This window comes from Haliaeetus leucocephalus, unplaced genomic scaffold (assembly GCF_000737465.1).
Source record: "Haliaeetus leucocephalus isolate CR32 unplaced genomic scaffold, Haliaeetus_leucocephalus-4.0 Scaffold148, whole genome shotgun sequence".
In the NCBI taxonomy this organism is placed as follows: Eukaryota; Metazoa; Chordata; class Aves; order Accipitriformes; family Accipitridae; genus Haliaeetus; species Haliaeetus leucocephalus.
The window spans coordinates 57,414-80,120 of NW_010972584.1; the positions used below are offsets into that span (position 1 = coordinate 57,414).

Below are 22,707 nucleotides of genomic sequence, written 5' to 3' on the forward strand. Positions count from 1 at the left end.
AGACACGGCACACCACGGACAAAAACAGATCCTTTAATGGTTTTTGGTTCTCTGTGAAGCACAAACAGGGCGGTTATTCATGTAAAAACAAACGGGGGGAGTGGGGGGGCAAGGCTATGTACAAGCTGGGGAGTCCCACCGCGGCGGCTCCCAGGCAGCGCGCCCCGTCCGTCCCCTGCCCGCGCCCGGCCTAGCGAGGAAGAGGAAGGGGGGAGGCCGAGCCCCTCCCCAGGACGAAGGGCCCCGCTGCCGCCCCAGCGCAGCCCGCCGGGGACAAGGCCAGGGAGGGCAAGGCGGCCGTTCCCGGTACCTGGGGCATCTGCCCCCGCGGCTGCTCGACCAGACCCGCTCCCTCCTGGAACCCTGCCTGGCGGGGCAGCCACCCGCAGAAGCGACGGAGAAGTAACCCAGGGCAGGGTTACTCGTCAAAGGTCCTCGTCCAGAGAGCGGGAGGGTAAGGGCAAGCTTCGGAGTAGCTGGGAGACGGGCAGAGAGGTGCGGTCAAGGACAAAGCTGGCCCGCCCCCTGCCCCCTTCCGCACCCAGTGCCGCAGACCTGCGCCCACCGTGGGAGCTACGGCTGGCTGCCAGCCGAGCACCGACGCTTTCCAAGCAGACCGTGCACACACAGAGTCGGCACACATGCTACATGCGAGTATTCCCCAAACAAGCTTTCCTGAAGTACAAAAAAAAAAACAAAACCAAAAAAAAATACACCCAACCCTGGCTTTGCAGGTACCCAGGCAGTTTCTCAGGCAGCCAGGGTAATGGTAACGCCATGGAACAAGTCAGTGACACAGGGGAGGGAGCAACCAGGGGGTCCCAGCACAGAAAGGGGGGTGTGGGGGGGTGTGATGCAGAGCTGGGTACAGTTCAGTACCACCAGGCCACAGTATCAAACGTTAATGCCCTCATCAATGGAAGCCGTGGGTAAAGCACCGATGCCAGGAGGGAGCCCCAGCAGCAGAGCACAGCCCAGCTGGCTGGTCATTTATTTTGGGCAACACCAACTCCATGAAGCAAAAGCTAAACAGTCAGGCGATGGCACTCACCGCTCAGCCAGGTCCCCCCTCACCTGCCCCCCTGGAGACCCGCAGGGACAAGAGGGGGGGGGTCACAGCCCTAACCCTTGGCCTCCCCTTCCACGGACCTGCCGGAGGAGCAGGGGCTGTGGGGCAGAGGCCCACCGGGGGAAGAGGGCAGCCTTACGCTGCAGGGACATACTCGCGTGCAACCTGTGGGACCAACATTACACAACAGGAAGGGTTGAAATGGTCCAAAACGCCCCGCTGCACAGCTGGGGTCGCGTTAACTGCTACAGATACTATTGCTAGCCCATGAGCTGAGTTCTTGCTTGGTCAGTGGTCCAGGGCAGAGTTACTCTCGCGGAGCCCAGTGCCTGCCCATACACAGGCCTGCCCGCGCCACCCCGTCGGGGAGGGAGCAGGCCCCGGGCTCAAGCACAACTCCAGATGTGCGGCTTTCCCTCCTGGCCGCAGCTCTGCCAGGGGTTGCATTTGGTCATTTTATTTCCATGTTTGGGTTGGTTATTCACAGTACCCAAACAGCAGAAAAAGGCAGCATCAAAAGCAAAGCCCCATCGGCAAAACCCAGGGCAGAGCTAGCGCCACCGAACGCACAGACCAGCACCTGTGCTGCTCACCATCAGCCCCACAGATGCTGCCAACTGTTAGCTGAGCGCCCTTTCCAAATAACTCAGGAGAATTTCAAAGGGAAGGCTCTCCTGGGGGCTCCTGAGGCAGAAGGCTCCTCACGCCACAGCTCCAGCCCCCCGAAGAGCCCCAGGCCCTCCTGCTTTCTCTTCCCTACGTCCAGGTCCTCCCTCCAGAACGCACACGTGATGAGCAAAGAACCGGGACACCCAAAACCCAGCAAGCATCTACAGAGCCTCCTCCAGAAGGCAGAGCTAGTGCGGTCAGAACCGTCTGGTTGGCATGAGGAGCTCTTCCATCCTGCCTCCCCTCAGCTCTTCTATCCAAGTACATTTAAAAACAATGGAGCAATACAATTGTTTAAAACCAGAGTTGTCTGCTTTTTCTCCTGTGGTAGTAGGTGGTCGTGTCTGCTCCTGCCACCAGGACAAGAATAAGAGGCCGTAGCCCAGGGCTACTGGTTTTCCTCGCGCATCTGTTCCATGATGTTGATGAGGCTTTCCAGCCCGAATACATAACCCATGTCGGGTCCGTCATGCACAGTGGGGTCATCACGAAAGCCTTTGAACGTGCTATGCGCAAAGTCAATCATACGCACGTCCACCTTGGGCTGGGCCGAGGAGCCGGGCTCCGTGCTGCCACCATCCTGAAGGCTCTCCGGGAGAGAGCTGTCCACCCGCTTCAGGCGCGTCTCCGGCCGGCGCTCCACAAACATCCCTGCCCTGCTGTCCTTCCCATCGTAAATGATGAGAAGGGAGCTGGAGTAGAAGCGGTAGGAGGCCTGTCTCTCCAAAACCGCCTTCAGGCTTCGCAGTTTGGCGAGGACAGGCTCAAAGAGGTCCTTGCGCAGCTCAATGCCGTTGTGGAGATACTGGTAAAGGGCATTGCGGAAGCCCTCGATGGAAAGACCGCGTCCATAGTATTTATTCCTGCATAAGTAATGTCCTGTGTCCAGCTGGTAGACCTAGAACACCAAAGGAAACACACATCAAGTGGGAGCAACAGGTTAAGTGCCCTAAGCTGTCCTGCACTGACAAGGCGGACGGGACTTGTTCTGTCCCCACCATGCCCAAGAGCGAGCAGGAAACAGCTCTGCCTGTTCCCTGAATCCCAAAGTAGCTCATGGGTGCATCCCACAGGCACAGCCAGGGTGCCCATGCAGTGGTTCTCTCCCAGGACACCCAAAAGGCAGCTTATCAGTCCAAGTGTCCCCAAGAGGCATGGCATAACAGACCGCAAGGCTTAAAAGGCAAAGCTGACAGCAACTGGGACAATCCTCTGGCAGCAGGAGCTGCCAGCATGTATTGCCATTATTATGTGGCATGTGCTAATGAGGGGCCCTCATTTGCTTCAGAGTCTGTGGGCAGAGATCTGGATTACAAGATCCTTCTGTGGGTGGGGAAAGGAGTTGACTATTGCACAACAGCACCGGCAGCAAATCCTTGTGTGCAGAGCTGAGCCGCAAGAGGAAAGCGACTTCTTAACTCTCAATACAGTACAGGAGCAAGTGTCAGCTGATGCTGGGATGGAAGGACACCCCCCTGCCCAGGCACCATGATTCTAGCTGAACACTAAGCCACAAAAATCATTTTATCAGAAAATCCCCTAATTGTCTGTGAACAAAAAAGCTTCAGATAAAGCAGGCCATCTCAGAAGAAGCAGGTTCCTTTGTTCTAGGCTTAGAAATGAAGACAAAAATCATGTAGCATGAACACTGATGTACCTACCTGAACTGGAAGACACTGTAACTCAGTGCTCAGCAGAAAACACTAACTGGGAGGTCTAATGGGGCTGCAAAAAGGAATGTGCAGCACCTGCAGCCTTGGGATCCCTACCTGCATCCCACAAACGCGCACACCCAAGGTGGCTGAAGTGCTCTGTTCACACTTCTTCATCTGCCGAGCAGCCTTCTCCTCGGACGCATCGTCTCCGTGCTGTCTGGTCCCCATCTTCAGATCAAGTACGCAGGGAAGCTTGAAGTGATGCACCACGTTCTCCAGCAAAAGGAACTCTGGGAGACACGTCAAGGAGAGCTCACCTGTCAGAGAGACCGCTCCCCCGGGCCACCACAGACAGGGACTTGGGCCAGCGTGAGATAGGGTCAGGCAACAAACAGATAGGAACCAAAGAACAGATGGAACGAACCGTCTGGGGAGGTGAGGAAAAGGACAAAATGCAAACAGCGGTGCCCAGGCTTTGACTGTTGGTAGAAGAAGTGAGCCTGGCAAGCAGAATGGCCAACAGTAAACAAGCAGGTCACACACAGGCATACTGGAAACTCAGCAGGGGGAACCAACGAGCAAAACGCTGGTGTCAGGAAAGACACGGTATGCTAGTAAGAATTGCCGATAGGTTAAGGGAGAGCTTAAAGTCTAATCAAATTAGCAATTTAACCATATGGATCAACAATACAATCCCCACGGACCAAAAACTCAAGGCTCAAGCAATAGCACAGTATTGTTGCTATTGGCCTGCCCAGAACAGCAAGACTATGGGGAAACTGGGGAGGCTACAAAGGCAGGAAACAGAACAGTAATGGGAGCCTTCAATTACCAGCACACACAATGGGCAAACCCTCCATTAGGGCACAGTGCTGAGAACAAACCCCAGACAATCAGTGCAGCAGCTTGTCCCAAAGGGGAAAACACAACCCTGAAGTTTGCCCTGCAGGGCACAGTTCAACATGTTACACTGAAATGGCAACCAGAGCACAGCTAGGTTAAACCTGCAAGGAAGTTTAACATTTCAAAAAAAAAAAAAAAAAAATTCTATCATCAACGATGTTTGATTTTGAAAGAGGAACTTCATAAAAATTAAGGAAGTGTGATTAAAAAGAACAGGACAGCCAAAGAGGATTACTTCTCTGCAAGTGATGCAGACTATTTAAAAATAAAAGCTGGAGGCTCAAAGCACATGTTTGAGAATAGGAAAAGGAAGCCTACACAGTTAAGATGATGAAGAATACAGCTATTAAAAGTAAGTTTGTTTCTATGTGGGGAAAACAGAATCAAGCTCCAGTAGGTGAAACAAAAAAAACCCCACAAGCTGGCAAGTTCAGGACAAAAGCACGAGGAGTCATTTGTGAAGGCACAGAAAATAACAAATCCATCTTCAACCATATGAAGAAGCCAGTCAGACTGCCCAAAGAGTTTAAAGACAAAGGACAAAAGGAGCTACAGAGGAGGGGGTTGGGATGGGCGGGGATGTGAAGAGACCCCCCCCTAAAAAGAGAAATAAGTTTAATATTTTGCTTCTTTGTTTACCAGGGAAAAGCTTACAGATTCCCAAGCAAGAACACTCTGAGTTCAGAGAATTCTCAAACTGAAATGCCAAGAGAAGAGATCGCATGCCAAACAGAAAATAAAGAGGTGTGCAAGTCATTTAACACTGCTTTAATACCAGGAGACTGAACAGCAGCCACCGCAACACTGATTTGCGGAGATCTGGGGAACTACAAACTAGCCTGACTGGTCTTACAGCCAAAGTTGCCAGCAGGGTCTTTCTGTGGAGATCCATGCTCTTCAACAAGTGATCCATAAAAGCGAGTGAACAGCAAGATGACAAATTTGCTCAAAGTACCAAGCTACTCAAGGTTGCAAAAATGAGGAACAGTTGCGAAAACTCCACAAGGATCTTGTGAGACTGACTTGGCCATTAAATGGGCAGGCGAAATTCACTAGAGTTTACAGGCAAGATGATAAACATAAGGAGAAAAAGATTCTTAATGCATAAAGCAATATAGAGACAACTATTACCAGTCAGGAATGGCATCTTGGGGTAACAAAACAGCATTTAGAACAAGAGAGTTTGTTAGGAATTATGAGGGAGGGGAGAGGCAACAGCATTAAATCTCTAGTTCACCTGCATCTTCTGTATTGTCTGCAGTTCTGGTCACTGTCTCCAGAAGGATACAGCAGAACTGGAAGAGACTCAAGAAAGGTGACAAGGACAAACACAGCTCCCTCCCAAGGGATTACCAAACAGGGTAGACTTGCATCAGCTGCCAGGCAAAGCCTGACATGAAGAACTACAGTTCAAAACATAAACCAACAAAGAGAAGGCCCAGAGTAGAAAGAAAACATGAGATCTAGTCAGAAACCTGGCTTCTCTGAGCATCAGTGTCAGACATTAGTGTCACTGTATGGGAAGCGGGAAGGAATAGTGAAAAGAAACACGTAATACAACTTTGGTTGTGTGAAGGATAGGAAAGCCAAAGGAAATGCAGGCCTAGCTGCCTCAGGCACAAACATGTAAGGCTGGGGCAGCAGCAGCAACCTGACACACTCAGTTCTGCTTCCCAAAGGATACTGTAGAGTTTTCGGTCCTTGGATTCTGACCGCATGCGGCTCAGCTGCTGCTTATGACAGCGCAGGCTCCAGGGGTTATAGCTGATCTTTTCAGAGCTCAGACCGCTGTTCCCATCCAACATCTGAAATGGAACATCTGAATGGATGTGCAAGTCCACCCGTGGACTCTTCGTTTCCTGGATGCTGCTGGTATAAAGACAGAACAAACTTGCCTGTTAGAATGCATGCATTCTCCAGATACTTATGACTGTCACATCCCCCCCTTGCACAACTATCTCCTGTTCCTTCTCCTGCTCCACACTTCACATAATACAAACCTTCTTAACAGCAAATCCTCACTAATACCCTGGGCTGTGGACCCATGCTCAAGGATCCGGTCTATCTAACATCTCTGCTAGGTTGTACTGTAATTGACAGAGTAAGCAGGAACACTTGTTTCTCAGGGAGCTCTGGCTGCTGTGAGGAGGCAGAGACTCATATTGAAAGTACCCTTGGAAGAAACCTCTGGATTAATAACCAGGTGGACTTAAGAGTGTTTCAATCTCCTCCACATGCTTGGTTCCACATCCAATAAACTGCCAAAGGTTATCCTGTGTCAGAAGCATTTCACATGGATGAGTTTTTCCTGAAGCCAGCAAAACTCCTGAGACAGTCTGCAGTGCCATAGTGTGCCAGGCTAGCAAGTGCAAGACAGCCTGGTCACTGTATGGAAGCACAAAATGTCCTCAACAAAAGGAGCACCAGAGCTGAAAGGGGAAGAGACTTCCCGCTCATCATATTGTCACTGGCCCTGAAAGTTTTACCTTTCGGTGCTGTCACTGGCCAAGCCAGGCTTTTCCTCCTTGTGCTCAGTGCCGCTGCTTGATCTGTGAAGGCTCCGACGTGAGTGCTTGCGCCGTGGCTGGTCCCTCTCTGGCATATCATCTTGCTCCAGGGCCTCGTTCTCCACATAGGGATAGGCCACCAGGTTAATGTAGCCATCGCTGTCTCCCTCAAAACAGACAGATACCACACCTGCCAGAGAGAAGTGACATGTCAGTTCTGTTTCCCAGGGGAGGGAACACACAACCACTAGCACCCAGATGTTTAACAGGAGAGAGGAAAATGTAGCTCACAGAGCAGCAAAGCAAATCCAGAGCAATGAAAGGAGGTTCAAGACTACAAGAACCCAGATGTTGTCATCACAGCAGAGAGGAAAAAACCCCAAATAGTGCTCTGTGTCGCTACCTGAGTGGACAGGCAGCAGCAGCAGGGTAAGCTCTGCCACCCACAGGAAATTAAGGACAAAAGCGCAGCTGGTAGGCTGAGGGATGTGATTATTTCCTTCCATTCAGTCTTGCAGCAAATGTTGTCAAACTGGAGAAAGTCAAGCACAGTCAACCAAGATGCTGAGGGGGGCAAAGCATACAAAATATATATCTAGTTCATTTGGATAAGTATCAGTGTCCTGCAGAAGCATTCCTGTTGTTGACAAGGACATCGCTAGCCAAGGAGGAGCGTGCTTTCTCTGCTAATGGAGCTCTCCAGCATCTGAGCTATGATATACAGAGCTCTGAAGCTGAGGTGACACCTGCCACTCTTCTCACAAGTCAGCCAGTCTTGCAGAAAAGGGATCTGCAAAGGTCCCAGGGCTTCCTAGCAACAAAAACAGGGGGCCCTGGAAGTAAAACTACCTCAGCCAGGTGCAGACAAAGTAGGACCATTTGTGTCCTGTCCCATTTGACCTTCTGAAGGCTCCTAGAAAGCACCATAGTCCAAGGGAAGGTATAGATCTTTCACAGCACAGACTAAATGTATCTAGCTGGCCAGCGACAGAGCAGGACAGCTGACACTTCTAGTTAGGGCTGACATCTTCATCTTTGGGACTCCCTCAGCCCTGAAAATGAGGCTATCAGCCCATCTCCTAACTCGCAATGACAAAAATCTTTCATTAGCTTGTCACTAGTATTGAGGAGCTGCCAGGAGTATCAGATGCTAGATGCACTGAATCAAATGATTCACCACAAACGTGAAGAAACCTTGCACTGCTTAGCTGATGCAGGCCATCACGTTACTGTCCCTCCTTTTTCCTTATTGCACATGACAATGCTAACAAGGTTCAGGCGGCTTAAGACAACTTCAGAGCAGTTGAGGACTCCAGCACGTCACTACATAAATGCCACTCCAAGTACTTTGGCTGCCTGGACAAGGTCCTCAAGATATCTCTGTGAAAGGCCAATCTTACAGTAACATCCAAATGCCCATATAAGAAATATCATCCCCAATAGTCTTCTCCCCCAGATCAGCAGGAACAATTTCTGGGACTATCAGGAAACTGCACGGGATTCTCAGACAAAATCCCACACTGGGGTGGAGGTGCACACCCTATGCCTTTAGGCTACCAGGAAGTATCTGACTTAAAGATGACAAGTCTCCATCTGGACTATCAGTTTCATCACTTTTAAACACATCTCCCAAGGAAAGCCTGACACCATATCAATTCTAGTAACTACAGAGGCTTTAGCTGGGATTTCTGATGGGTCACTAGAGCACCATATGGCCCCAGAGTGGCTCGAGAGTACAAGAGGACCTGTCTGTTGGAGACTGTATCTTTCATTCATGACCTGCATACAGACACAGGTAGGTAAGCTGACACTGCTTTGAGACCTTCAGGCTGCAGCCAGATCAAATGACAAGACCCTGAACAGATGGTGGTCCCAGCTGTCTGTGAAGCACCATCTTGCCAATGCCACACAGTGGCAAAGAAGCAGAGGCAATAGGAACACTGAGTCCCCCAGAAGGCTACCTGAATACAAACACAGGGCAAAAAGCATATCAAGCTTCTGAAAGATACAGATGAGCTGCCATCCTCCTACAACAATACAGACACTGGAAAATTCCATTCCTTCAAAGCAGATGGGGATAAGGCTTCACCTCCGTGCTGGGTAAGAAACACTTCCTGCTTCAGCAGCTTTCTGATATGGGTCCATAAAAGAGACAGGATAAGGAAGCAATAAATTACGGGACTGGAATATGCAAATGCTCAGTATATAATCTAACTTCATTTGCTCAAGGTCAAGGCTGTAATTGACAATAACGTGGTAGTAAAATTACTTCAGTTACAGATCCATAACCGTAAGCTTCAGACTACAACTGTCACACTGCATATTCTCTATCTAGAAGGAGAAGCACATTGAACTCTGCATGCCTACAAAAAAAGACTTCCTTCTTTCCAACGTTCCTATCAAATTGCTAGCCTGCAAAAGAGAATTGAAAAACAACAAATAAAATGACACCAAAAGACAGCAAGGCATCAATAGCTGCAGGAACATGAGGGGTCAGATTTTTGAAGCACGTAACTGCATTCTGGAATGACAACAGGCCTCACCTTTGTACTCGGGTGTGAATTCCTTCATTTCCGGGGGCAGAGATTCATAGAAGCGCTGTTCTCTGGTAATGAGGGGCTTGCAGACAGTATGGTCATCATAGCGCATCATGCTGCTGTGGCCGCCCACCTGGTGAATGAAAGGCTCCAGCAGGACCCCCCGGTCTCCAGATCGAGTGGCATTCTTGCCATACTTGCCCACTTCCATGGTTTGACAAACACACATTGCGTTGGGCACCAGTTGCACTCTTGGAGCATGGGGAGAGCCACATGGGCTAGAAGGGGTACCTCAGCAGCAGTCAGGCAGCCACAGGGGGGGAAGTCCTGGCAATCTGCTTCCTTACAATGACCTGAAAAAGCAAAGGAGATTCCTGTGAACAGAGGACCACTTGCATTCACTCCCTGTTGGTTCAGAAAAGTTTTTGGTATTTATTTATATTCATAACTGTTCCTCTTCTGTTCTCTGTTTACATCCCACTTGTTCCAGCATGCTCCTCACCACCTCTTTAATCCTGCAGGTAAACACACACTAATTCAGAGGCAGTCTCATCTAGAGCTTGTCCAATAGGGTTGACAGAGACAGGGAAAGGAGGAGGTATGAGTATTTTGAGCCTCCCATCTTTAGAAAATACTATTTCCTTCCTCATCAGTAAAGCAACGTGATAATGGAGCACCAACCCCAAGTTACAGCAAAATTAAAACCAAGCCCACACTGGCCTAGCAGTAACAGTGACTGACACAGGCAGAACAAACATTTCAAGAATCTGAATTCCACTACCTTGTGCCTCTGCATTTTTAATATCTAAACGACTAAATAATTCCTGCTCACCTCCTACTCTAACACTGTTTCCTCCTTTACTGACTCGCTTCTCTTCAAGCTATGAAAGACCCTCGAAAGAAGACTCATTCTGTCGCTGTGCATATGCTGTAAATGAATGGATTCCACTCAGATTCTCTCCTTTGTTACTCTAAGCCCTTCAGGACAACAACTATTTCCTGATGCTTTCACAGCACCTACATGCACAACAGGTCCCTGATTTCTAGAGGTAGGCAAGAGTGATCACCAAATCCAAATGAGATTAAAGTGCTTTGGAGAAGACGGATGCTCTTTTAACGTTTGCAGAGTGCCCGGCACAGCCACAGGATGATGGAAAAGTAAAGCCATCCAAATTCTCTGCAGATGATTTGCCCTTTCCAGCTTAGAACATAGCTGCTCCTGAGGCTGCTGGGGAAAATACCACAGGATTTCCTCACAACAATGAGTTATCCAAAGTTTTCAGTTCAAGAACCGTATGGTGACTACAGTTTCTGAATTTGTCAAATTTCTAGTTTCTTAGCACTGCCACAGCCAAGGGCAATAATTTAAGAACTGAGGGATCTTGGAGGCCTGAACAACGGACACAGTTCAGGCTGTTCCTCATCTAGCCACTGGATGTCTCCATAGCTACACAACACTGCCAGGCTGGGGGAAGTTCAGGATGAAGATGGGCTCTTCTCCCTCCCCTCCAATTCAATCATGCAAGAGATGCAGCTCAAGAGATTCAAAAGGAGGGTCAATACTTCATAACATGTTTAACCCAACCTAACCCAAAAGCTCCCTGCAACAGGACAACACTTCCTCTCCCTGTGCGCACGTTCCTGCTTGCTCCCTCGCACTGGATTTTGGGATAGTATGAGTGTACGTACATTTGAGTTGAATCATCTCACTGATCCAATGGAAAACATTTCCTTTTGTGGTTACATGACCACACAACTACATTCAGTGTCAGGGGAACAATGTGAATATTTAGCTGGCTTTTTGGGGGGGGGGGGGGGAGGGGAAAAGGAAGAGAAAAAAAAGCCCAACAACACAGATGGTTCCTCTCTGTAGCAATTCTATCAAAGTCTCTTCAAAGTCTCTGTCTCCTAAACTCACTCAGAGCCTAAGTCATATCACAAAGACAAAAACATGCTGTGGATTTCTCTCCTCCCTCTTATTTGCTTTATCATCAAGAAGAAATTTCAGCAGCAGAGGCTTGCTTACATCACATATATTTTAGTTTGGTTTAATGATAGTTAATATACAAGAACAAGCAAGGTGCCAGCATCTGCAACAGATCAGCACTTCATAGAATCAGACAAATGCTTTACAAACTTAAATCTCCCCTTACTGACATAGCTTTGTCTTGGATTCAGTTTCTTTTGTTTTGCCAATGCCTAAAGCCGAGTTCTCAGTTATTCCAAACAATATAGGGGACAAGTTTAACTTCACACCTTCCTGTAGTTTAAACTTCACAGGACAAGAGAAATAAGAGATTCATCTGTGCGGTAACAGTAGTTGCCATACTCAGGAGACATGCATATGATGCTCAGGTCTGGTACTAGTCCCAGTTTTCACTGAAAGCCAATCACAAAATGTCTCAGGGTCTCAGTTTTGACAGTGACAGAAGGAAGTACTATTATCCATAGTTTAGAGAAGGGGGATTATCTAAGCTGACTCATTAGCCTCATACACCTTCACTAACTTCAGATGGAGATCACAAACACCCAGGCAGACACACCCCCTGCAAAGCCCACACAGGCTGTTCTCACCATCAGGAGTGCCTCACCTGGGGGCTACAGGCAGATTTCAGCCATCAGAGCAAGAGATTTGAACCCTTTGCCTACTTTCAGCAGCCTTCTTTCCTAAAGGTGAGCAACAACAAAGCATATGCCACCTGAACTATTCTGAGGACAGCAGCCACCCACTCTGCAGAGTCCCTCAAGCCTTCTCCACTGCATGCCCTAGAGGTATCCATGAGATGACTGCAGTCATCCAAGGGCTCCTGGGAAAGTGGCAATGAAAAACAGGCTGCAGCCACCAAGAAGTACCCCAGGCTCACTGCTAAGTACCCCACCGGCCCCAAGAAAACCCAATATGACAAGTTTCAGATGTGCAGGCACACTGGGAGTGACAGCCACAAAAAAAAAAACCTACACACAAACACATTCTGTGGCTGTGACAGAAGAGGAGCCAGGCACCAGTTGGGGAGAGATTCCAAACCCAGTTAGAACTGCTCCACATATTCATCCATGTGCTCTAAAGAAAACAGCAATATAGCCAATATATTCCCACGTACAAATGAATGTGAGAAAAAATATTTTGTGGCAATTAGCATTTCAGAGAACATTTTTAAAGATGAAGCTGTCTACAGAGCTTGAAAAACAGACACTTTATAGCTTAGATACAGCTTAGTGTTTTTCATCAGACTAAATCAAAGTAAATGGTTATTACTAAACATGCACTCTATCCGCAAAAAGACAGAAGAATCCCAGCAGTTTCAAACAAATATAAAGCAGAAAACTATCTGAAGGCCTAAATATTACTTGTCCTTCCTCTATTACACAAAGGCACAGGTTCAACTATTTTACCTGGCTTATAAAATTCAGAGTCCTTCCAATTATACTGTAAAATGCAGTGCACAATCCACACAACAGCTTGAGGGTTCATCCAGGCAGATCCTTTGGTATCTTCCAGTGCCACCACTATAGCTCAAACAGCAGTAAAACATTCAGGCTAGTTTAGCATTCCCCCTTCCAACAGACTGAGCTATAGTCAGCAAGACAGATCACCCATCAAGCCAGACTCACAAGAAGTGAGGGGTGAAGTTCAGGAGCAGAGTTATTGGTGACTGCAGAAGGACATACCACATCCTATATTCCATTATCCTCCCCAGTACAAAATTCTTGTACTGGAAGAGAATTTGCTCTGCAATATTTAAGTCTAGATGCCTATTAGTGTATCTGCTCTCAATTTGTACTGCATACCTCACTGTTCAAACACTTACTTTTTAGCAGGATGGGCATAAAGAAGAGCAATAAGCTGTATTTTCTGGTAGTAACACAAAATATTTCCAAACAAAAGTCAGGAATACACACAAGGTGACTCTGCTCTTCCTAACCATTAAGTGGGGTAAACCCTGCCCTCAATACGAACATTACCCTCCAGCCAGGAATACACACCTCCACAGAAACACTGCTGTGCACTTGAAGACCCAGCCAGAGTACTCCTGAACATTACTGAACCCTGGCTGAAGACTACCGATGTCTTACCAGACCACCACCAGAATCAAGGAGATGCCTGCTCCTGCCAGTTCACAGCGCCAGAGCACTGCCACCTGAGGATGCCAGCACAGGAACAAGCGAGTGGGAAAAGCAGGGATGTCTTCTTTGATGGTGTAACTTAAGGTGACAGGGAAACTAGCCTCAGAGGTCACTACACACTTGAGAGGTGGGGGCAGAGAGCTGCACTGCAGTGGGTGTGAGAATTACTGCAAACTGCACCACGATGCTGACGTTCCCACTCTTTATAAGCCGTCTTGTATGGGAACACTGGCAATGCTTCATGACTCACTAGTAAAGCTATTTTCCAAAATAAAAAGGAGAACAAACATTTAAAATTGTGATGTATTACATGGTGAGAAAGCTGACTGCATTAAGCCCTGTTGACTCATGCCTTCACTGTAAGCAGCCTGCACGTCTGTCTTTCCAGCATCGCCTTGGTGCGGCTCCTAGGACTGTGGCCAGCCCTCAGGACCTGCGGTGATGAAGACTAAGGCAGATGGCCACTGACGATTCTGGAGCCAGGCCACAGGCAAGGGATAAATACTGACCTCAAGGTCACACTGACAAAAGTTTGACTTTCCCTTAACAACCCCAAAACAGTCAGGAGCAAAGCACAGGAATACAAAATACCAGTACACCAGGCATCCGGACAATGGGTGCCTGGTGACTGCTTCTTGTGAGCTAGTCTTGTCAGCAAAGAGAAGCAGCAGCTAGCACCCATGCTGAAAAGCACGGTGTCTTCCAGTCACTGGACTGGATGACCCAACTTCTACAGAAGAAAATCCAGTCTAAGAAAAAAAAGTCTCCCACTGTGCTATGAGATCAGCTTCCCAGCACAACAGCTGACCCAGAGGCCTGAGATACGTCTGTCTAGTCAGCAGAAAACGGAGATGACCCCTGGGACCCCTGGGCAGAAAACACAACTCTGCAAGAACCCGTGGCAACGTTTAGGACAACTAGAAACATTTGGCCAGCCTCGTATCCGGGAAGCTACAAACCCTCCTAGACTGCTTGAGCACATAGCTTTGAATCCTGAGCCTTCCCCTGCATCTTGTCCAATGCTTGAACTATTACCAAATACAGCCCTTTTTGGACATGCTGCCCTCACCAAGGCAAGTGTAGCTCTTCAGATCGAGGCCAGATAGTAGAATACAATCTGCATGCATGCATCAAAAGCAAAACAGAAGTCTTAAGAAAAGCTGCTGCAGAATGCCAGCTGAAGAAGAGAATGCCAACAGCGAGGCTGGTGGAGGAACTGCAGTAAACAAAGGCCACTGGAGAGGACAATAACCACTAAAAAGGTGTGCTCCACCCATGAGCTGAACAAAAGCATGCTTCCTTCGCCAATACTTTTCCTGCCTCAACAACAGGTCACAAATGCACCAACTGCCAAAGTGTGCACAAGTTAAGAGCCAAGCTCTACTTTAAGATAGAGCTTAACTGAACTTAGAGAAAGGACCACATGGAAAATAAAATCAAGCTTGTATTACAAGTCCTTCAGCACACCCTATGCTTCTGTCTCCTAGAGATCTGAAGGAAGACTATTTGTGCCATACTTGAACACACCAGTCAAAAAGCTTTAGCACCTCTGCCAGTAGCCTGCGAGACCAAGAATTTTCTCCTCTTCTCTTCCTAAGAAAGGAGCGGAAGCCAAGCCTTTTTAGCTCTTTCTGAAGAGAGAGAGGCTGTGCTATGCACTTTTAACTATGGCTGGAATGCCTAAACCACTCGTTAAAACCAGTGCCTAGATCCGGGGTTAAAGGCAGCTTTTTTCTTGGAGGCCAGATTAGCAGGAATTGCAAAGGCTCTTCTGCTGTCACCTACACATAAAGCATGGCATGCTTTCAAGGAGGGACGAGGTACTTGAAGTCCCCTAGGGATCTAGACCCAGGGCACAGACAATACCTGTTTTCTCACACTGGCATGCTACAGTGGTAGCTTCCCTTTTTTTTTTTAAGCCAAGCCTTAGCACACAACAGTGCATAGGGAACGTCTGCCACGTTTATCAACATACGGAGCAGGTGCTCTGCAACGCTTTGTGAACATCTGTCATGCAGCTGTCTGCAAGTGAGGGTAACCAAAGCCAGGGCTCAAACGGCCTCTTCCAGCTTGTATTCTTGTTCGGCCTGACGCTGCAAAACCTGGCACTACTGTGATAACATCAGGCTGGGGAGCAGGAGAGAACTGCACATAACAAGGACGATATAAGCTGATTTAATTCCCTTGCTGCTCTTTTCTCCAGGCTTCCCCTTCTTCACTGGAGAAATGCAGCACATTGGCAGGAGGACACAGGCTGCCCGGGGACCTGCCAGTCCTTGTCACCGCTATCAGTGTCACTGCAAAGGGAGGCTGAAGGAAGGTCCAGCCCTGGTCTGGTCATCACCACTTTCCTCTCCAGTAGGCAGGGAGGATGAGCGAGAGGGAGCCAAGCTGCTGAATCCTGCTGCACCTCACCACAAATATACCCTGCCTCAGTAGTAAAGGGCACCTTCCTCCTCTGTTCAAAAGCACTGGCTTCAGTCCAAGCCTGAGTTTCCATAGCAGCAAGACCTGATTGAATACGTACATGCATTAACAAAGGTTGCTTTATCAGTACCAGCCCAGAAGATTTTCTTCCAAGCTTGTGCCTAGGAGAGCAGGGTCATCCAATATCAGCTTTGCATTTTATAGGAGATGAGAATGACACATGCTTTCTAGAGAAGAGCTTAGGGAAGATCAATACTTGTGAGGCCTCATTGCTCAGCTTTCTGTGAGCTAATTTCTGGCTTCTCTTCATCTCATTTACAAAGAGGAAAAAAGTCTCTGCTGGATACAGGTTATTTTTAAACTATTCCAATGCAAATGCTGCTGTTCGGCACAGCTCTCAAATCCAACAGAGACAGTTAGAAAGCAACTTACTTTCAACAGTCACAAACCATAAGGAATCAACCTAACCCACCAAGACATTTCTTGAATTCACACTAGTGAAGGGGCTCAGAAAACTCAACATGCTCATCAGCAGAAAACTAGTCCTTGCATTCATAGCAGGGAAGGGGGCAAGGAAAAAAAAATTAAAAAAAAAAAATCACATCAATCCCATTGAAGAGGTTTGGCTTAAAAACTAACTTGGAAAGAATTTGTAACTCAACTAACAGACTGAATAAGCAGAGGGAACAACTTCACCTCCCGCCTCATGCTGGTAATAAAGCATACCTGCTCTTCAGTCACAGACCTTCCCTTCTTGCCAACAGTGAGGCTTAAATAAGCCAGCCACATCCCTAAGGAAGTCCTGAAGGACTGCACAATCATCCAGGTAACTCCACCCAAATGCCTCCCCGGTAGGAAGATGATGGAATAACTATGCTGAGTTCAGCACGATGAGCAGTATGTTCAGAAACACTGCACTTTCATGTCAGCTGTGGGTACCAAATTCTACAACCTCAACAGCATCAGAAGGTGGGACAGATGAGCAGGTAAATGCACCACACTAATCTGCTGACACTAAGAGAATGAGTCAGAGCTGGCGATGCTTATGCTGAACCAGAGGACAAACACACCACACAGCAAGCCACTGGCAGAGAAAAGGAAGGTACGATTTTTGTGGTAACATGCACAGAGCTTAGCCAGATGAATGGCACTGGGGAAGACTGCTCAGTGCCAGGGGCAGCCCCACCAAACAGATGAAAATCCACTGCAATCAGGTGAGTGGCAGTCTCAGGTTTGTGCCACAACAGGGGTGAAGAGAACAACTGGCACCTCCTAAGTAAGTTCTTATCTCATCTTCTCCTAGTTAAAAATGCCCCAGAAGTCCTTGGTGGTGTCAAGGCCAGAGCCAAAGAAGACAGTTCAGCCTAATCACCTACAGAGTAACTGCTGGCCCCTGAGCCAGAAAGATGCTTTCATCATACACGTGTGCAAGCACTTTTGGAGCTTGAGCTCCCACTCACACCTTCACACAAACTCGACAAGTAAAAAAATGGTTGTGCACCTTAAGCTTGTGTCCCTCAGGGCTCTTAGCCAGTACAGACACCTGGAAGGCTGGTGGGAAGATGGGACAAGATCCTCCCAGCTTGTGTTAAGAACAAGAGGAAACCTCCAGCAAAAGCACCAAAATCCTAGAAAAGGGAAGTACTTGTGCAGCAATAAAATCAGTTTTCAGGCTTGAGGGGGTGGCTGACAGGAACTGAAAGGAACAGTCGATGTGCTGCATCTTACACCTGCCACACACAGAAAGCAAAGCACAGAGAGGCCAAAGTGAGGGTTCTGCAACAGGAAAACCAGTCAACTCCCCCAACTCAAGAGCAAGGGCACACACATACTCCACTTTCAGACCATATGTGGGCTGCCAAAGAAGAGAAAGAAGGGGTGTTTTCTGGCTCTTTGCCCTCCACCATTTCATAATGAATCTTCAGAAGATAAGGGAAAAACAAGAGAGAAAAAACAAGACCTAAACAGAAAAACAAAATATATAATCTATTTGAAATTAAAAGTCAAGCAAAAAAGTTTCATCTGCCTACACTTCATAATTTTTTTCTGCTTTCAGAATCTGTAAAAACATTGAATTAAGGAAGAAAACCTAGGTGAACAGCTAGGCCTCTAGCTCTCTCATAGGGGAATGACAGTCAAAAAACACACATCAAAAGCCTGGTCCGCACAAGGAAAAAGTGCATGTTGATACTTTATTCATCCACCACATTCTCTCTAGTTTGGTAAAACAGGGCAGATTTTAGGGTGGAGACAACCGCTTGTCTTGGTTGCTCTTTAAAGCGATCCTCCACAATGAAGCAAACTCCATCCAAATGCCCGGCTTTAAAAAAAAAATCCAATATTATGTTCAGATTTCTTTCGGCACTGATGGAGCCAAATCAGTTTCTAATTCCTTCTTCAGTTATTTCTTCAGACCATGGATACACAAGGCAATCCTTCGATAGCTGCACCAGCATAAGCAGCACCCTCCCACTCAACTCTGCTGTGCTGGTACAACTGTTTGCAGTCTCACCATGAATCAAATTAGGAAACTGATCGCAGTTAAAAATAAACCAGCACTTTGTTTTGTTTTTTCTAAGGATTACTTTTCAACCCAGGTCAGATCCCCAATCTATTGTACAGCTGTACAAACAGTTGTATCAGCACAAGGTGCCTGAATTGCTGATGGTTATCCTTGTGCCTAAAGCCAACGTTTGCATTCCCAGCTCACCTCTTATTTCATGGCTGCTGTAGAACAGGATTACTTACTAAACTGAACACGTAGGGTACTTTATTGCCACAGCTTGCAACCACGTGGAGGGTCTCTTTAATGAGACAAAATGAGGTCACACTGATGCATATCCTACAAGTAAGGCATGGCTACTGAGCTCCCTTGAGCTGTTGCTTGTCCTAAATTATATGTCATTTTTGCAGTCTGCATGCTGAAATAAATATAAAAACATGACTAACAAAGTCACTGATGCGAATGAACAGCTTTGGGCCAAGTTCTGAAACAAAACTCTCCTAGAAATTGCATAACCATTAACTATGTTGGTGATCTTCCATTCAAAAAACTCAGGCCTATGTGATGCACAGATTCCCACCGATTTGAAGACTGTGGCATTGAAGGAGTGGGGATTCTATCTGGCAACTCTTCAATTGCAGCTGAATTTTGATTTTAACATGGAAATGCAAAAAGAAAGTGGAAAAATCAAAATAAGCACTGGGCAATGATGACATGCTAGCATGCTTTAGAAATGACCATGACAGAAACAGACTGAAGGTTCTTTTCCCAAATTACTGGCTCAAATACTGTCTGAAACACAACCAACTGAAAATACTTCCTATTTGATGGCTGCCTGGCAACCTACTGGAAAGGACTTGGTTCTCAGTTCTTCACTTTCAGCTGGTGACAGGTACCCACATCAGACACACACCATTATATAAGGCCTTCTCATTGAAAACAAGGCACAAAAGATTGAATAACCATTAAGATTTGACTTTTAGAACAGGGTAGGAGGCATGTTAATGAAACAGGTTCAGGAAAAAAGATTTCTACAGTTTCTGTTGTGTCTGCTCTAGAAGGCAAGAATCACAGTCTCTAAGCTGTTCAGCAGCCTTGCTTTGTAGATGTTGTCAAATCAATCCACGAGGACACACAATACTAACAAAATCAGTATTTGGTAAATCTTACCCTTCTTTCCTTAACAGGCATCTCGGGGTATAGTTCCATGACAGCTTAAATCAATCTAAGTCAGCATTCTTCAAACCCATCCTCTCTCCTGAGTCAGCACTGGCACTCACCTGACCCCGCTCAGAAACAAGCCTGGCAAAAAAGTTAACCCAGAAAAAAAAAAAAAGTAGTTGTTTTTGCCAATGTGGCTTCCTGAACTGGTTTAGTGCCAGTGCCCAACAAAAGTAAAAGGGAAGAATCATCCAGCAGGGCAAGAGCAGGCAGAAAAGTAGCAGGGCCAATTTCATTCAGCTTCAACTCTCCTGCAACCATGCACGCAGAGAACAGTCTCACCCTGACTTTAAAGAGACATGAGTTGCTGCTCCCAGCAGAAAGATCATTCAACTTTTTCCCCTCTCTCCTGATGTCTTCTTTACACCAGCATCAGCACTCTTGCAGACAGCTAGATTAAGCACCCAATCTGGTAGGAAACTAAAACAGCAATATAAAAAAAACAAAACAAAAAGCCTTTAGTTTTCAGCTGGATCAGGTCCCTAACAGATCGTACCATGAGGTTTAACAATCCCCGTAGCATCAAAAGAAGGAAGACAGTGGGAACCTGTGACTAAAGGCAAAGAAAGAAAAGGCTAAAGTTCAACTTCAAGCAACTGCAAAGCTGCACTCTTACTCAACATAGACAACAATAGAACTATGTAATATTTATAACAAAACCACTTCCGTACAAAAGATTTAAATTGTACATAAAAAAATCAGCAATCTAATTCTTCATGTTTTAATTTTCCACAACACACCATTAATACTTAAAATGCCGTATTTCCTCAAAAATAAATCTTTGTTACCAGCATTATTTTCAGAGCAAAGGAGCTACTAAAAATATATAGGGGAGAGTGAGAAACAGCCTGTTGTGATTAACTAGGGCATGACAAACAGCAGCAGCATGTGCAAGCAGTACCGGGGAGCAAAGCCAGAAGGAACAGTGACAACAACATTATACAAACAACATTGATTCATGAACAACAAAGAATTCTTAGAAACTGCTCCCTGGGTTATGTCCAAGGCTCTCCTTACCTTGGTTAAACTATTAAGAAAGTCACTTCAGAAAGCTGACTACTTCTGCACAACCAAGCTTTTTTGGAAGCAAGAGCTGATCCATCTAAAGGGCTTTATGTAGCAAACCACTGCAACAGTTACTGTGAAGTGATCCATAATCAAACAGGTTTCAGCAGTAATGGGTGCAACTGAAGTACTAGCCAGAGTAGTTGTCAATCAATATACCAGAGCTACCTATGTGCAGCCATACTCAGAAAGGTGAAAGCCTCACCAGATGCGTTGCAGTGATACTAAAGGTGACATGAAGCTGGAACTAGTAATTTGTCCCCTGCCCCACCATGAAAAGGGTCTTGTGCCATCACAGCTCCGAAAACTGCATGTATGTACCCCTCATCTGCTGGAGACCGAACACTTCACCATTCACTGTGCACTGTGATACCTTAATGCTAGTGACATTGTAGGGTCTTCTCAGGACTTCTTTAGGACTGCATTCAGACACCTGAATTTCTCACAACTTTCCAATACAAGTAAAATATACATGCAACAAAATAAGGCAAAGGTGAAACTGCGGTGAAGCTGCAGAGTGCTAAGCAGAAGCACGTGGTCCCATTTAGATCAAAGAATGCTCTAAGTGTCTCATGAGTAATAGACTAGTATCTGTATAGAGTAAGACTTCATAACGCTGTCACATAAGATTATTAACCCATATACACACAGCTGTCTTCTGGCAGGTAGTCTCTGCTTGTGCAAACCTGAGGCAGTAGGAGCTTCGCAGAGATCAAGACTCTTGCAGGATTCATCTAGACTTATTTTCCGCTGCTGTGAAGTGAAATATGAAAAAGGGAAATAAATTGATCAAAGAGGCAGAGCGTCACACAGGGATTGTTTCTCACCCTGCAAAAGGTGACCTCCCAAAGCCTCTTTGGCTCTCCTCTCCTTTAAGAGGATTATGAATCCTACCCTGGGGAGACCTCTGCTCAGCTACTGGCCCACTGATATTATACATTAATACTATGTCTTGTCTCTTTATTCTTATCAGCAGAGAGATATGAGAAGAATTTAAGGTCACTGCTCAAAGATCAGGACTTTAAATGGAACCTCTAATGCAAGCAGGGAAAGCCACAGCCAGTGGCATGCGGTGGGGACTCTGCTTTGTGGCTGCCGTATGTCCAGCTGCAGGTCTGCTTAGTGCAGACCAATGCAGCTTATTTGCACATGCATGCTACTGACTACCCTTGGAAGCGGACATTTCATCAAGGAACAACTAAGAACCGGAGATCATCATATGCTAAAAAATTAGGGCAAGTCTAGTGAATGCGGTTCACATTCCACAGCTCATGCACAGACTATACCAAACCAAACAGAAAGTCTCAGAGAGCACTAAGTCCAGGTGTATTTTCAAGAAGCAAGGAGCAGCAATGCACTACAAGTACACATTGGCATCTCAAATGGAAAGCGAAGGAGTAGACTGCAGCAAATTCAGTTATATAAATCTTTTTTTCACAGACACCAGGAACTGAGAATTTGAGGACAATTTTTCCCCCGTTCTTTTGGGTTTTGCACCTTCCAACAAGACACCATTTGGACACTTCTGAATGGAGTCTATGAAGCAAGTCCTGAATGATTGATCCCTAGACAGCAGTAATCAAGAATCATTTCATTTGCCACTTAATAGCGCACAGACGCGAAGCAATCTATACTGCCTTACAGGTGAACATATGCGGTTTTTCCTTCACAAAGTAAATCAAAGTTAAAATGCATTACGAATTCCATAGTTAGAAAAACTGTAAAGACTAGACATGGAGAAACCTTAACAGGTAGGAACACATCACCAGCAAGGATGCAGAATCTCTGTGGAAGGAGATTTAGGATGAGATTAGACACATATACAAGCTAATCCCAACAGATACAGTCAGTTTCAATTTGGGACAAATGGTAAAATGTTCAAGAAGGGGAAAGAAAAGTATGTGGCTAACACAACAGAAGATCTTCTCAGATGCCTCTGTAAGAACACTCCATGTTTTTGGCCGTTTCAGACTACACAGTGCAACAGCTAAGTGAAGCCAAGAGTTCAGAGTCTTAACCAATAACT

At 46.6% G+C, this 22,707-nt stretch overlaps 2 protein-coding genes across 3 annotated transcripts in view; both read right to left on the reverse strand.

Moving 5' to 3' along the window:
* GMPPB (GDP-mannose pyrophosphorylase B) overlaps window positions 1-1,221 on the reverse strand; it is a 3,648-nt gene extending 2,427 nt beyond the window's left edge. The window contains exons 1-2 of the mRNA XM_010561611.1: window positions 1,209-1,221; window positions 311-476 (exon numbers count right to left, since the gene is read on the reverse strand). Coding sequence (XP_010559913.1) covers window positions 311-476; window positions 1,209-1,221 — 179 coding nt within the window. The remainder of the gene's footprint in view (window positions 1-310; window positions 477-1,208) is intronic.
* Window positions 989-22,707, reverse strand: part of IP6K1 (inositol hexakisphosphate kinase 1) — a 37,883-nt gene continuing 16,164 nt past the window's right edge. Inside the window, exons 4-8 of one of the 2 annotated variants that reach the window (XM_010561548.1) lie at window positions 9,347-9,693; window positions 6,783-6,993; window positions 5,981-6,162; window positions 3,508-3,683; window positions 989-2,636 (exon numbers count right to left, since the gene is read on the reverse strand). In XM_010561548.1, the coding sequence (XP_010559850.1) occupies window positions 2,127-2,636; window positions 3,508-3,683; window positions 5,981-6,162; window positions 6,783-6,993; window positions 9,347-9,569 (1,302 nt within the window). In that variant the 5' untranslated portion in view covers window positions 9,570-9,693 and the 3' untranslated portion in view covers window positions 989-2,126. Of the gene's footprint in view, window positions 2,637-3,507; window positions 3,684-5,980; window positions 6,166-6,782; window positions 6,994-9,346; window positions 9,694-22,707 lie in introns of both variants that reach the window. The other variant, XM_010561545.1, reaches the window with a different exon arrangement.